Raw genomic sequence first — 15,773 nt, forward strand, 5'->3', positions numbered from 1 at the left:
AAGCCTCTACTGTATCTAACAAATAAGTCCCAACATGTTGCTCCTCACCCAGACATTAACTCTATACCCCAATAATATTATGCCTATAATATTGGGCTTAATCCAAATGATTGGATCAATTTTTATCATTTGGACATAATAGATTCCTTCACGTCGAATCAGCTAATAACCGCAGAAGTCAAAAACTAAAATACAAGTTGAAAATTCGGTCGAAATCGTCTTGACAACATTGGCATTCTATTGAAAAATGCTATTCTTTTTTTGCGCTGATTCTATTGGATATTCGATAAGAAAAAGTCAACAGATTTCGAATTTCTGTTTGAATTTTTCTCTTGAGATTTTTTCTATAAGAATGGTTAGGCATCAGTTTTCTAAGCTTTTTCCGTTCGGATTCTGTAATGCAAAACAAAACAAAATCCAGCGGAAAAAAACTTGTGCCTTGCGTGAAAATTTGTGCCCAATAATTCTAATAGAAAAAATCTCAAGAGAAAAATTCGAACAGAAATTCAACATATATTGACTTTTTCCTATCAAATATGCAACAGAATCAGCGCAAGAAACAAGTTGAATTTTTTAATAGAATTCCAATAGAAATCCTATAGAAACGCCATAGAATTCCTACAGAATTCCAATAGAATTTTCTAGCGAATCCGCTAGGTTTTCTATTGAATAGTTTTCATATGCGTATCATTGAGCAGACCAAACTGGTTATAAAAACGCGTTTCTTTTTTCAATCCGAAAACCGACCAAATTGGTCGCCTTGACTTATTGTCCAGAGTGACATCAAATTACTAATGAAGAAAACAAGCGTGCACTAACCCTCGTGTAATTGTACCGAAATCCATAGAACGGCAATTGAAAGTTAAAGTTTTTATGTATCTGTGGCATCGAGGAGTGCACATCAGTCTGAAAATCGCCCCTATTATTCTCTCCACACTTATCAAAATACCAGTACATCTTTTCAGACCGAATTTTCCTCCATCTCTCCTCGGTCATCACATAATAGCGCGGCGAATTTTCCGGCGATGGTGCACATCTGATCGCTTCTGGATCATCAGAATCTGCGAGAAAATAAATCCCAGCTCATAATCGACAGGAACAAGTGTGTGAATCAGGTGAATTATTTCACACCAGAAAGAGTAGTATTCATGCGCCGGTGATTCATCACCGATTCATGTTCCGAGTGAGTAACTGATAAGCACTGATAACATCCAATACAATCAAACGCGACGTACAAATAAAATGAGGCAATGTATGCAAACATGCTAAGCATGACACCTTCCTCATTATAGAACCAATTAATCAATTATGAGAAATCCAATTACAATAATTGATGAACAATTATGTGAGTCCTGATAAGTTAGCTTGGAGCAATCCGTCTAATGTCATTAGAACGTGATAAACCTGGTCACGCCCATTGATAATAGATAACTCACCGTAATTCACGTATTTTTCACTCCGTACTTCATCAATTCCCCTGGATATTCCTGGTGACTCCCGATGAATCTCTTGAGGAGTCTCGTTAACGTGAGGATCAGCATTGTCGAATGCTGATGGAGAGGACCCCAGAACCTTCGGTGAGTCCTCACTCCTGAGATCATTCTCGTCCTGATTCACATGGAGAGTGTCATCAGGCAGTTTCTCAACCAAATCCTCCAACTCTGATGACACTGTATCCACTTTTGCTTCATCTTCTTTTCTCTCCGGCTCAACTACATTGTCATGTGTCCCCGATACCTCAGAAGACTCGATAGGGTCTAAACTGAATGCACTTTCGAGGGTTTGATTGTCCAATTGCGCAATAACTGAGTTTATAAAGCAGGAAAGTAGAATAATTGTAATTAATTTGGCCCTTTTAGCTGGACCGAGAGACCAACTCCCCATTCTTTCACTAATTTTTTAGACTAATTGCGGAAACTGGTGTATTTGAGGTGAGCACTGTACGCTAGAACACTGGTGTGACGAATGGTGATGATAATAGCTTGGGAGATATCATCGAGCTATCCTGTGATAACGTACGTGGCTTATCTTCGTATCTTTACGTTCTCGGGATGAGTTACACGTTGAACGCTGCACGACGGCCCCTTTTGGCCTACTTTTCGGGAAAGCATATGAACTCTTCACTTATAGTTTTTTCTTTAAATCGTATTGTTGCAGTTTTGTTGATGGAACACTTGATGATCCAACAGGTCAATTAAGGTGTTCCCGGCGAAAAATGTAAATGATAACATTCATCTGGAAATCATACAGTATGTTTATAATCATATCTGCATTATCTCTGAATTTTTATAGAATTTTTCTAGATATTTTTTTCATGTTATTGAAAATCGAAATGGCCTCTTATACATGGATTCTTATGGAAATTTTTCTGTTTAACACGAAAATGCGCTGCAGTCTGAGCTGATAATATAGTTCCATGGTAAGTTGAAAAATCGCCACAAGCGTTCATGTACGAGAAATTGAATTGGTTGTTGATAACTTGTCAACGAAATCTGGAAAAATTCGAAGAAAAATTTTTTTTTTATTTGAACAAAAAAAATTAATACACTATCTGATAACTATAATAAACGTCCTGTAAAAATTTCGAATCAACGTCATCATTTTTTTTATATTGAAACCTGTTAATGACGCTCGATTGAATGTTTCAGGCTTAAAATTTTTCGTTCTACTTCAAAATGTTCGAAAATGTCTTTAAAAGAAACAAAACATAGTTTTTGATTAGAAGTTTTCTGAATTTTTCGAAAATTATGGTTATTCAGCTGAAGGAAAAATTTCCCCGCTCAGAACCTATGTTTGGAATTTTATTTAGGTATTTTTGGTCATATCAAAATTGAACGAAGAATTTCCAGCCAAAAACGCCCAATCACGCGAAACGTCACCAACTGATAAACCGTGGGATCTCTACTACAGGAAAGATCTGCTTTTTTATACATAAGTATTAGAAAGGAACAAAACACAATTCAATTGCTGATCAATGATGTCCGGTAAATTAAATTATTAAGAATCTTTACATTCACATTATCCTTTCCATAAAATTATTGTTGAAAGTGTTCATGTCATCGTTGCCAATTGCCTAAAATTACCAATTAAATTGAATTTAATAAAATAAAAAAATAATAACGCAATTAATTGATTTTTCACGTGCGCCTGAAAATTTATGGCCGTCAAAATGTTTTGCGCCGAAAAAATCCCGTTCCGTGCTACTCTGTCGAATTCCTGAGTGAACAATGCAGCTCCTTTGAACCTACCCTCCTTATCCTCCGGTATGTAGTGCATGCCAACGTTTTTGTAAATTTCCTCGAAACTGTCTAAGCATTGACATGTATAATGTATATACTACACATATTCATATTAGGGAAGGGTGTGGTAAAATGTACACTTTAGACTTTTTTAAAATTATTCGTAACTCAGAACCAAATTTATCAATTGAGCTCAGTTTGGGCTCGTCACAAAGGGAAAGGATTGTTCTTTATATTGAAAAAAAAAATTAAATTTTCTCAACATTTCAACCCCTCATTAACATTTGAAAAAAAAAAGTCAAAAGTGTCCGTTTAACCCCAAACTCCCCTATACATATTATATTACTACACACATTAATATGAGGTATTCCATGCCAAATGAGTCAACGGCTGACCCTCACCCTCTTGAAAATTGATGGCGATTTTTTCTACGATTGGGGGGCTTGAAAAACTATCTCTCAAATTTTTAAAGATTTTTTTTACAGCCCAGTTCGGAATTTTTTTTTTTCAAATTGTTTGTTTTTTTACAATAACACGAGTTCTATTCATCCGATTTCGATTTATTAGGGATCAAAATTTTCCATTTTTCACCACCTATAAGAATGTTTTTTATCCAAATTTTTTCCAATCTCTAGATGCTTGAAATAACGAATTTTCGAAAAAAAACGTTGAAAAACTTGAATTTGGCTAATTACGTCACGGTTGATTATTGTAATTTTTTTTCAGTAATTCCTATAATAAAAATAAAAATTTTGAGCCGTCATACATGTTGGATTTCGTCTTAGATCCATTTAATTTTTAATTTTTTTATTCTCAAAATTCCGCGAATTCGGTCAAAATACCCCAAAATGTCATTGGTTGACTTTGATTATAAACAGTATGAAGTGGAGACAAGGGTCTAGTGCAATTGGAGACAAGGGTCTATTCGATCTCACCAAATGTTCATTCGTTAATAGTTAACAAATGTATATTTGAGAAGGCTTGTTTGACTCGATTTTCACCTTTCAAATGAACCATTCATTAACTATTAACGAATATTTATTTGGTCATGTTACTCATATTCAACTCTACCATTCGTTAATAGTTAACGAATCTCGTTTGGAATAAATGTATCAGTCTATCAGTACAGAGTGCAGAATTATGATATTTGATAGTTATTCGGTTAAGGAAGGGGAGGGGGTGGGCAAAATGGATTGGTGGGGCAAAACGGAGGGTCGTGAACAAATAAAAAAAATGATTAATTAAGCCACTCGGGTATCAACATGTATTTCATCAATATAATTGATGCGAAATTATTGATAAATACAATTCCGTACAGACGACACTATAGATTTAGAGATTTTCAATTATCAAATTTGTCAATTAAAATGCGCAGGAAAAAATGGAAAAAAATCACACTTAACCATAACCCAACATATTAATTTTTTTAAAATTTCCTTCGTATAAATAAATAATGCAAATTGTTTAAACTTCCGGAAACCTCCTTTTTTTCATGAAATAGATTCCTGGTAAAATTCTAAATATAATATAAATTTATTCCCAATTTGAAATAATTATACCGGTCCATTTTGCTCATATAAATCCTTAATTTTTATTGCCCATTTAAATATTTATATGCGTAATATGAGATCTATCAACCATTTTTTTGGAAAGTAATCGGACGATAACGGCCGCATACCCTTGTTCCTATTAATTCTCATAATTTTCTCAAACTCCAAACTTTACCTACCACCCAATTGGAATTTAACGGGCAATGACAGAAACATCATTAACGCCGATCATTTTTTATCACCCAGTCGGAACTAATCAGACTGTTTTACGAGGGGGGATTGTTGGTGGACTCGAGAATAATCACAGACGAAAAATTACGCTTTTTCGATGGGAAAAGTGAAAAAAAAATCGATGTATATTTCCATTACTTGAAAAAAGTGGTGTGACCCCCCTTTGAGGTCATTATGGGACCATTTGACCCATTTGACCTTTAACACCGTTTGATCTCCATAATTACTCTCTTCTCGTTGAAAGATGACCGGGGCCATAGGTGTCTTATAAGAAGCTCACGGAACATAAACATTCAGGAAGTGATAAAAGTGCCGAGAGTGGGGGTAGGCCTCGAGCGCTCGGAGCGCAAGGTATCTTATAGAGAGATATCTTATACGAAGCCTCTACTATATTTACAAGTATTTAACATAAAATTGTTTGCATTCAAGTCGAAAGCGAGTTCAGCACACATATTCGCCTGAAATTTTTATTTCGGCAGAATAACAAAGCACATTCTTTTGTCACGACATTGGTGAGCAGCTTTTTAGCGCGCGCAGCATGCGTGAATCGAGGCTTCACGAACTGAGTGACAAAAAAACTTTCTCAAAAAAAGGATGATTTGCAGAGGAGTTTTGTTTTATTGACGAATCACTTCTTAATGAAGCGTCGGAGACAAAAATTTCATAAATTGTCGTCTGCAAATAATCCCCCGGGGTACTCTCACGATATGTGAGATCAATTTTGAGACACCCTGCATATGGATATATTCAATATTATAGGATCATTCCAATTACATGCACAAGTACGAAAAAATTTAATAGAAAAAACCTTGCTAAGCAATTTTGTTGGACTTTTATTGAAAATTTTATTAGGTTTCCATCGAGTTCATTGAAAAATCCCGCAGCTTCTTCGCGCATTTTTCCTTGGCACACATTTTTGAAGTAACTTTCACTGCTTTTTCGGTAAGGCAAGGAACTAGTACAATTGTTCAGTGAATACGCTAAATTTAGATGACATTTTTTCGTGCGTGGATCGATCTATTGATAGACATCTTATATGTATCTATTGAACAGTCGAGAAGAATCGCCGCCTCAATAAATCTTCGCATTCATTCCTTTGAATTGTTTCCCCATTAATTCGAAAGATATGTCTGCCTGGAAATCCGTTGGCTCCTCCGTCCCTCAGTAGATCGCGAATTAAATGCGATTGTGAGTAGGGCTTATATTCGTAGCTATGTGTGCCATCTCCAGCATTAAATCCAACCTGTACAGAAAGAAAAAAGGTTATTTTTAGTCGTATACCTTCATTTTCTAGGGATTTATCCCTAATTTTCATAGATACTGGATACTGAGTAGAAGTACCCTTAGGATTAAGAATATTCATCCCTGAAATTTGGGAATAAAATCCTTAAGATTCAGAATCGAAACATCTGTAATGCCGTGAGTAAGTCCATCGTCGAAGGACTAATTTTGAAATTTTTGTTGCAGTAATTGTTTAGAAGAAATATTACGGACTCAGTAATCAAAGAAAATTAATTTATTCAATTAAAAGCGTATCAACAGCTGAACTGTCATGCTACGAATGACGATCACACAAACATCAGAACAGAGACGTTCGAATAGTTGAAATACGATCGGGTGCCTTTCGCATACTCCTCTACTTCCAACACTTCCCCTCGAAATGCAAAACGATTATTTACATCTCGACCCTTTTGACACCTAAAAGATGTAGACATCTCTGATGTTTCAGTCGTGGTAATCCCTTGGTGAGGACGTCTGCAGCCATGTCATTAGTTGGACTATATCCAATTTCAAAATTCATTTCACTCTTCAGGATCTCTCTCACGAAGGGATGCCTCACATCAATGTGTTTCGTTCTGTTGTGAAATACTGGATTCTTCGCTAATTTTTGAGTTCCATGATTATCACTCAACAACTTGACATGGGCCAGTTCACTGAAACCATGTTCAATCAGAAATCTCATTAAATACAGACCTTTAGATGCTTCTGTTAAGGCCATGTACTCAGCTTCTGTTGATGAAAGTGCTACTGTACGTTCCTTCCTCGATTCCCCAGAGATTGGACATCCAGCCAGTAAGAATGCGTAACCTGTATAAGACCTTCTATCATCAACACAGTTTCTCCAATCTGCATCGACATATCCCTTCAATGGCCCCGTCATTCTCCTGAAGCATAATCCTACATCTTCAGTGCCCTTCAAGTACTGCAATACTCGTTTCGCTGCCTTCCAGTGAGTAGAATCATAGCAGGAGTTATACTGACTCAAATAACTCACAGCATGTGAGATATCTAGTCTTGTGCACACTGCCAGATACATTAGAGCTACCACCAACTCTCGATATGGTAGAATTTTCGACTCTGCAGTGTCTGGTTTCTCTTCATTTCTACTCAATCTCGTTGATGGGTCGATTGGGGTAGCCACTGGGTTTGAGTCCCTCATATTAAAACGTTCAAGTATATCTTGAATGTATCCCTTTTGACTCATCGAAATCCCTTTCTCAGATTCTGATAATTCTATTCCCAGACAATATTTTACTTTCCCAAGGCTTTTAATTTCGAATTCCCTCGATAGATGCACCTCAAGCCGTTTAATCAATTCCTTGTTCCTTGAAACAGACAGAATGTCATCTACGTAGACTGTCACTAGGAGTATATCTTCCCCTCGTGGGGAATAGAAGACACATTCATCTGATTTGGATTGTTTCAATCCAATTTTCGTCAATTCTTCACACAATCTTGAGTACCATTGACACCAGCTTGACGAAGACCATAAAGTGCCTTTTTCATCAGGCATACTTTATCTCCCTTCCTGAACTCCTCAAGAAGTTGCGTAGCCTTCTTCCTGGTTTCGTTGGTGCGTGGTTCGGTCTTCATAATTAATTGCAAAGTATCTTCTGTGTAGTCGGGTACCTCCATGAAGATCCTCTCCTCAAGTACGCCATTTATAGATACGCAGTCGTCACGTCATATTGCTTCATTTCCATCCCATATTGAGCTGCAATTGATGTGATCATGCGTATGGAGCTGCCTCGTGCTACTGGTGGAAATGTCTCATCGAAATCTATTCCAGGACGCTGAGAAAATCCTCTTGCAACGATTCTGGATTTTCTTCTCTCGAGAGTACCATCTGCATTGTACTTATTCCTCAATATCACTCGGCTGCTCACGACTGGTTGATTCTTTGGACGATCAACGAATACCCACATGTCATTTTTGATGATCGACTTCATTTCGGTTGCCATGGCTTGAATCCATTCCGTTGAATCTGGTCCTCGCATTGCATCATCAATACGAATTTCTGCAAAACCCCCAAATTCTTCAACACCATCAACTCCGCCGATATCTTCAATCATGCGATATTCTTTCCTTGGTCTTCCCCTCATTCCTGTCATAATCTTTCTTGGCCTCCCAGGACCTCTCCTTAGTTGATTGGCTCCTGCAGGTTCTTCTTGATTGAGATTTTTAGGGGGATTTTCAGCTTCACCTGCGATATCTTCATGATCCATCTCTTCACGTTGATCTCCAATTCCACCGTGATTCACGTCATCACCGTCGTTTTCTGCGTCAAACCAATTTTCTTCTTCATCTTCTTCAAATTGATTTGTGATACCAGTGACTGGAAATTCAATAGTTCCCTTATCTGAGTCTTCTTCTCTTCTGTTTTTCCTGAAGTCATCCGACTTCTCCACTCCAAGATTCTTCTGAATTTCCAGAAATTTCACATCTCGAGTAACGTCCACTTTTCGGTCTTCTGGTATCCACACTCTATAGGCTTTTGACTGCTCAGAATATCCAACAAAGATTCCAGTCTTCGATCGAGGATCAAATTTCCCTTTCTTTAGATCGCGATTCAAGGTAAGAACCTTGCATCCGAATTCTTGGAGGTGACTGACTTCTGGAACTTGACCAATCCATTTTTCATATGCTGTTTTCACCTCCAGAGCTCTAGAAGGACACCTATTCCTCGTATAATTTGCAGCAACGATTGCTTCTCCCCAAAATTTCTGTGGTAGCCCGGATTGGATCAACATACACCTGGCCTTCTCCACTAGTGTACGATTCTTCCTCTCCGCGACGCCATTCTGTTCTGGGGTGTGTGTTACTGTCAGTCTGCGACCAATCCCGTTACTCTTCAGTAGATCATTGAAAGAATTATTCACATATTCTTTTCCATTGTCAGACTGTAAAAATTTAATTTTCTTCCCCGTCTGATTCTCCACGAAATTCTTGCACTCGATGAATGCATTTTGAACCTCATGTTTCCCCTTTATGATCTTCACTTGACACCACCTTGAAGCATCATCGATGAACGTCACAAAGTATCGAGCTCCTCCAATCGATTCGACTCGGGCTGGTCCCTATACATCCGTATGAATGATTTCCAAAAGTTCCGTTGACTTCTCTGATTTAAGTGGAAATGGAGACCTCGTCATCTTCCCCTGAAGACATGCTCCGCAATCGAAATGCTCTGAGGGTCTATCCAACTTCAATCCTAGGATAGTTCCCTTCTTCTGGGCTTCCTGAAGGTCTCTCACGTTCAAGTGACCCATCTTGCGATGCCAAACCTCTGTAGAACTAGCTAAATCCTTGTTGATTTCCATTTCCATTTCGCTTAATTTGTCAATAGTATCGAAAAAATTTCGGAGATGTTCTTGGACATCTCCTCCATCCTCCATTTTCATGTGGAGTAACTGTTTCAAAAGGGTAGCCTTCCTGGCTGGTCCCTTCGATTGATAAATCGTTTCGAGTTTTTCCCATGTCTCCTTTGAAGTCAAGCAACCCTTTATTTGCTTCAATTCTGACCGGCTGATAGATAAAATAATATCAGACTTAGCTTTTCCGTCATTCTTATTCCACAGGGTTACTGCTGCTCGCGAGGCCGCATTTCCCTCCACGAGTTCCGGTTTCACGATCTCACCAGTTACGTACTCCCATGCGTCATTTTTGATCAGAAGAGCTTCCATCTAAATTTTCCACGTGTCGTAATTCTCTTTATCCAATAGCTCGATTTTCACTGTCCCGGGCGTCATCTTTCTACCAGTCAAAAAAATCGTTCCCAAAGAAATGTCAAATTACGTACACGTCTCAGCTTCAATTACTCCTTATCCCTCTCATTTATATTTCCTCCTTTAACTCCGTTATGCTGGGCCCATAACCTGTTGTTGCAGTAATTGTTTAGAAGAAATATTACGGACTCAGTAATCTAAGAAAATTAATTTATTCAATTAAAAGCGTATCAACAGCTGAACTGTCATGCTACGAATGACGATCACACAAACATCAGAACAGAGACGTTCGAATAGTTGAAATACGATCGTGTGCCTTTCGCATACTCCTCTACTTCCAACAGAAATTAATTTAGAATAGGCCACAATACATGAGAATTATAAGAAAACGATAAATGGAAGATTTACACGTTTTCAGATTTATTTATTCTTAAGACGACGCTCGCAGTCGCGTTCGCATGTAATAATTAAAAAGAGTTTTTAATTGGTATAATTGAACGTTACATTTATTTAAGTTTCGCCCCCCTTCCACCCCCCCCCCCCCCCTCTTCAGGGGGCTTCCCCCCCTGGACCGCCGTCTTGCGCCCCCACCCGCTCCTTCTTAATCGTTGTCGCACTTTTCACTTCAATCTCGACATGAAATAGTACACGAAGAAAAAAATAGCCGAAAAATTACTGTGCTTGTACGGTAAAATGGGTTCATTGGGCGGACCGTAATTTTTCTGGTAATTTTTTCTCCATGTGGTATGCGGACGATAAGCAACAGGTTATGACTCATGTGTTTCTTCGCACTTATCATAACCTGCCACTTATCGCCCTGATATCACAATGAACTATAAAATTTAAGAATGTTTTGCCAAAACCCACATTGTTCACCATAACTATGATATTGTCTCATATGCCAGTATCATATTTGAGCCACACATTATTAATAATCTTAATCCTTCCATCGGGGCATCCTAGTGATAAATTAATGTCTGAAAATTACTTCTTGTAACATTACGCTTAGGGAAAAAACGTGACCGTGTGAACTTTGATCGAGATGTTGCATGGGTTAGACACTCAAGATATTGAAACAAAACCGCAAGCCATTTACTTTATACTATGGAGAATCTATAGCCGGCGAGAACAAGTAGGTGACCGGACCATATAGGCGTGATATCTTCGATTGATTTTCGAATTCCTCTAAAAAAAATTTGACCGCCATTACGAGTCGAGCAACGCGGCAACACCGCACAACAGCTGATCGAGGTCGGTAAAGTTGGGGACGATAATTCTATGCTGGAAGCATATGGACCCGTATAACACACACAACATTCATCTCGCTGTTACAACCCCACTCTAGCCGAAGCGTGCGATGTTGCCCGATCAAAATTCGACTGTTAAATTTAAATTCCACTGCAGTCACAAGTCCTCCATTATTTATGAACCTTTTCTTTAATTATTGTTTTTGAGACCTGAAAAGTACGCCATAACACTTCTAATTTGATGAGCAGAATAATTTGCAACATGAATGATTTAATTAGTCAATTTCATTTTTCTTTTCAACTGAGTTGTCCGTGCCCGCTGGCTTGGCGCAGTGGGTAAGTTCGTTGCCTCACATGCGAAAGGTTCCGAGTTCAAATCCCGGCCGGGTAGAATGGTGCGATCTAACCATTTAAGGATATCCAAGTAGTTCAGGCAATTTTTTCGGGGGGAAATCCCCTTCAGAGTTTATAGACTAGACCAAGAGTATTTTTTAGGCGCAGTAAATAAACTTTAGTTTCCGAACATATTTTCGAGAAAACGATTTTTGAAAGAATGAAATTTAATACATTGCGTCCATAAGAGCTGTATACTCCCACCTTCAATCCAATAGTTCATAGTCTTAAAGCGTTTTCTCGTACACATAACCATATATGACTTTGTTCGTTACACTCTCTAGTTTTTTTTGTGACATTAAAAAACATAAGTTTCTGGACAGATAATTGCAAACAATCAAATTAAAAGCTTCTTGATTGGTAGGACGGCCATATTGGGTGGTTTGAATCCGTGCGTTCCTGACGTCTGGCAACAGTCCGCTCAAGTGACTACTCGGACCGAATTTACGAGGTTATATACAACACATGTGCAGTGTTGCCGTATGATCATTAGAGGTTGCACCAACGAGAGTCAAGTGTGAAATTGAATAAAATATTGTTCACAATATTCATTGAAGAAATTCCCAAAAAAATGTATTCAATAATGAAAAATCCGAAAAAGTATGGGGACGGCAAGATTTTCGACAAAACTGAAATCTTGCTTGAAAAAAAGTTGCCAATTTGAACGAAGTACTTGGATATCCTTAAAGTCTTGATCATCATCGCAGTATACCCTAACCGGGTCGAAGCGATGTAAAAAAACGATTAAAAAAACTGAGTTGTCCACTTGATAGGTTAAACATCCTTAATGCGATAGTCTACTAACATTCAGGATTATTGACACTCAAAAATATAATGTCGAAAGCACTGCATCTCGTGATTTTGCTCTCTTGTTAACTTCTACAATCGCATATTCCCAAGAATTAGAGTTATATTCTCAAAAACAAAGATTTCCTTCTCCCTTTCATGACAAGAATACGAAATTTAATTGGAATAATTCACCACTTCACTAGTGTAATGAATTAATACTTACAAAAGCTGGTACTCCACCCTCTCCAGTGAGGGTATCACCTCCTGCCTCAGTGTGGGTGGTCCACTGTATATTATCATAATTGAATATCACGAAAGTGGAAGACTCATCAGTAGCTAGAACCATCTGAAAAGTATTCGTTTTGTGCAGAGAATTTTTAACCCCACCGGCAAAGGAGACATTCTTCCACGTTGCGATGACAACGTGATTCGGATCAAAGGAGTCAGCCCCAATTCTTCCCTCCCTGATGTCCTTCACTCGCTCCCTCAACTCGACTCCAAACTGGTCATTTCTTTCTCGCAGATTTTCTTCTTTTCTGTGGATTCATCAATTTTTACATTCTTTAGCGGAAGCGTCTCCTTGGATTACATAAAAAAACACAAAAAAGTATTCGGGAATGGTGCCTTGGTAAAACACTCCGATTATTTCTGACTAGGTGATAAAAAATGAATCGGCGTTAATGATGTTTCTGTCTTTGCCCGTTGAATTCCGATTGGCTGGTAGGTAGAGGTTGGAGTTTGAGAAAATAATGAGAATTAATAGCATCAAGGCCCTTGATTGTAAAGTAATCCCCTTTGGAAAGGCTTTTGGCCCTTTTTTGGAAAGTAATCGGCCGTTATCGTCCGATTACTTTCCAAAAAAGTGGTTGATAGATCTCATATTGCTCATATAAATCTTTAATATTTATTGCTCATTTAAATAATTATATGCGTAATGTGAGATCTATCAACCACTTTTTTGGGAAGTAATGGGACGATAACCCTTGTTCCCATTAATTCTCATAATTTTCAGAAACTCCAAACTCTACCTACCAGCCAATCGGAATTTAACGGGCAAAAACAGAAACATCATTAACGCCGATTAATTTTTTATCGCCCAGTCGGAAATAATCGGACTGTTTTACCAGGGTGGGGTTATGGTAACGGAGTCATAATTTTCTATTGAGGCAACAGCTAAAATACAGTAGAGGGTTCGTATAAGATACTGTCGGACTGAGGAGATTGTAGCCCTGAGTGTCAGAGGTGGGAGACAACGATTGTAGTGGGGATTGGGAAAAGTGGGGGTAAATTTGAGGACCACAATTTCCTCATCCTCACTCCTCAGTTCAACCAAACCTTGCGCTTCGAGCGTTCCCGGCCTGCCTGGCTGAGGATCGGTAGCGACAGCCCCAGCAAAGTGTCAAAAATGCATAACATTGTAATGCTGCCTAGCCGCTGGGTTCAACCATGCAACTGCAAGACATATTTCTACCTGGATAAGTAATCCGTGATTTTGAAACTGACACGCCTGCCAATGATGATAATAAAAGGCCATATATAGGGGAGGGTGGGGCAAAATGGAACAGCGGGGCAAAATGGAACGGTGCAAAAAACGAATATAGAGCGAAATTCAGACAACTTTTTTTTTCACCTTATGTGAGCTCAAAAATGATGTTCGGGGTTAAGTCAGTGACATCAGTCTACTCTGTAGTTATCGCTATCTTGTAATCTAAGGGAGATAGGAGAATTTTGATAAGGACCTTTTTGTAGAGAATTTCAAGGGCTATAAAAAAAGGTTATTATAGAAATTTTGCTATCTTCATTGTAAAAAAGATAATTCAAGGTTAAAAAACTGAAGAAAAATCTGATATCTCTAAATTCAATTATAGAGTATAAACGATTATAGATAAATAAATGAGAGCTTTGGAATATTATTATTGTTCTATGAATAAATTGAATATTAAAAAAAGGTCCTATAGTTTTTGAAAACCAAAATTCACTACCGTTCCATTTTGCCCCACTCTTCCCTTTTCTTGAAAATTAATAGAAATTTTGAAAGTTAAGGTAAATGAATTTTTGAATTTTCAATGGATTGAAAATTGAAGAATACATTATATGATTTAGTTTACTAAAGTTTACTAATGTTTTGTTTGAAAATTCAGATGAGTTGAGGAATTCTCATCCTTCTGCTCTTCAAAAATTTCGAATTCCAATGAATTTTCATTATTTTTCTCCTGTATCGAAATCACTCACTGTTTTGAAAATATTTAGACAACTGCTCATGAAATTTCAGTTTTCTTTCAACTATTTAGGAGAGGAAAATGTCACATTTTGTCTCAAATCATTCGTTCCGGTGTCATACACTGAGAGAAAAATCGTCATAATATCACAAAACTATTTTCTTGTGCCAAATATTTCATCTCTCGAGGAGAAATTTCTTGGAATAAGAATTTTTTGTACCGTTCCATTTTGCCCCGCATTCCATTTTGCCCCGCCGTTCCATTTTGCGCCACAGTTCCATTTTGCCCCACCCTCCCCTAGTAAAATGATAAAATGGACTGCTTCTCATCGTCATTAGCTCACGATTGGCGGAGTGGAATCAAACGAAATCCTTATTTATTGTTAATTTTGATTTTCATAATTTGACCCACCCCGTTTTGCCCCACCTCTATTATTTATTACCCCCTCTACTGGGTTCCCACTTTGTCGTAGTGAGGGGGCTCGGTCGCGGGCGGTGGAGGTCTTAAGGACTACCGCTGCCCGCGGTCGCTAAGAGGAATCCACCCAATCCATGTGTGTGAGCGGCGTAAGCCATGGCCTCGGCCATACCGTGCCTAAGGATGCGTGGCACAGGGGGAGCTGTGTCGCTAACGGGGCCTCTCAGAAACCTGGGCGACCTCTGAGAGTAGTCTTGGGTGTAACTCACCCGAGACAAGCCAAGCCCTGGGCAATCGCGGCAATGCACCAGGTGAAAACGCTTAACCGCGGTACTCGTGGGACTAAAATGGAAACCAATTTAAAAAATCTTAATATTGAAAAAGCAACTTCGGGTGGGGCCAGCGATGGCGAACACACGAAGTCTGACAAGGCTGACCAGTCTGGTACCGATGTGAATCGGGTCAGACTGAGTGGAGCCGAGAGAAGACGTCGCAAGAGAGCGAAGCTGCATCAAACCTCGGGGGCGATTGCAACCTTGACGGATGCAGCAGCGAAAGTCGATGATGGGAGGGGGGGAGGGGGCTACGAGGAAGGCAATAAAACGCCTTCCATCAAAGCGTACTACGCCAAGCCCCTCAGTCAGACCGAAAGAAAAGAGAATGAGAACGCAGGATCAGGGCA

At 38.6% G+C, this 15,773-nt stretch overlaps 2 protein-coding genes across 2 annotated transcripts in view; both read right to left on the reverse strand.

Annotated features, from left to right (window-relative positions):
- LOC107048377 (protein mesh) overlaps positions 1-1,951 on the reverse strand; it is a 44,557-nt gene extending 42,606 nt beyond the window's left edge. Inside the window, exons 1-2 of the mRNA XM_015271524.1 lie at positions 1,437-1,951; positions 820-1,061 (exon numbers count right to left, since the gene is read on the reverse strand). Of these exons, the coding sequence (XP_015127010.1) occupies positions 820-1,061; positions 1,437-1,884 (690 nt within the window). The 5' untranslated portion in view covers positions 1,885-1,951. The remainder of the gene's footprint in view (positions 1-819; positions 1,062-1,436) is intronic.
- Positions 1,952-5,889: 3,938 nt separating this feature from the next.
- Positions 5,890-15,773, reverse strand: part of LOC107048363 (protein mesh-like) — a 21,688-nt gene continuing 11,804 nt past the window's right edge. The window contains 2 exon segments of the mRNA XM_015271512.1: positions 5,890-6,263; positions 12,679-12,991. Coding sequence (XP_015126998.1) covers positions 6,063-6,263; positions 12,679-12,991 — 514 coding nt within the window. The 3' untranslated portion in view covers positions 5,890-6,062.

The sequence above is a fragment of the Diachasma alloeum genome, unplaced genomic scaffold, assembly GCF_001412515.2.
Source record: "Diachasma alloeum isolate Michigan unplaced genomic scaffold, Dall2.0 Dall_scaffold_00188, whole genome shotgun sequence".
NCBI classification, from domain to species: domain Eukaryota; kingdom Metazoa; phylum Arthropoda; class Insecta; order Hymenoptera; family Braconidae; genus Diachasma; species Diachasma alloeum.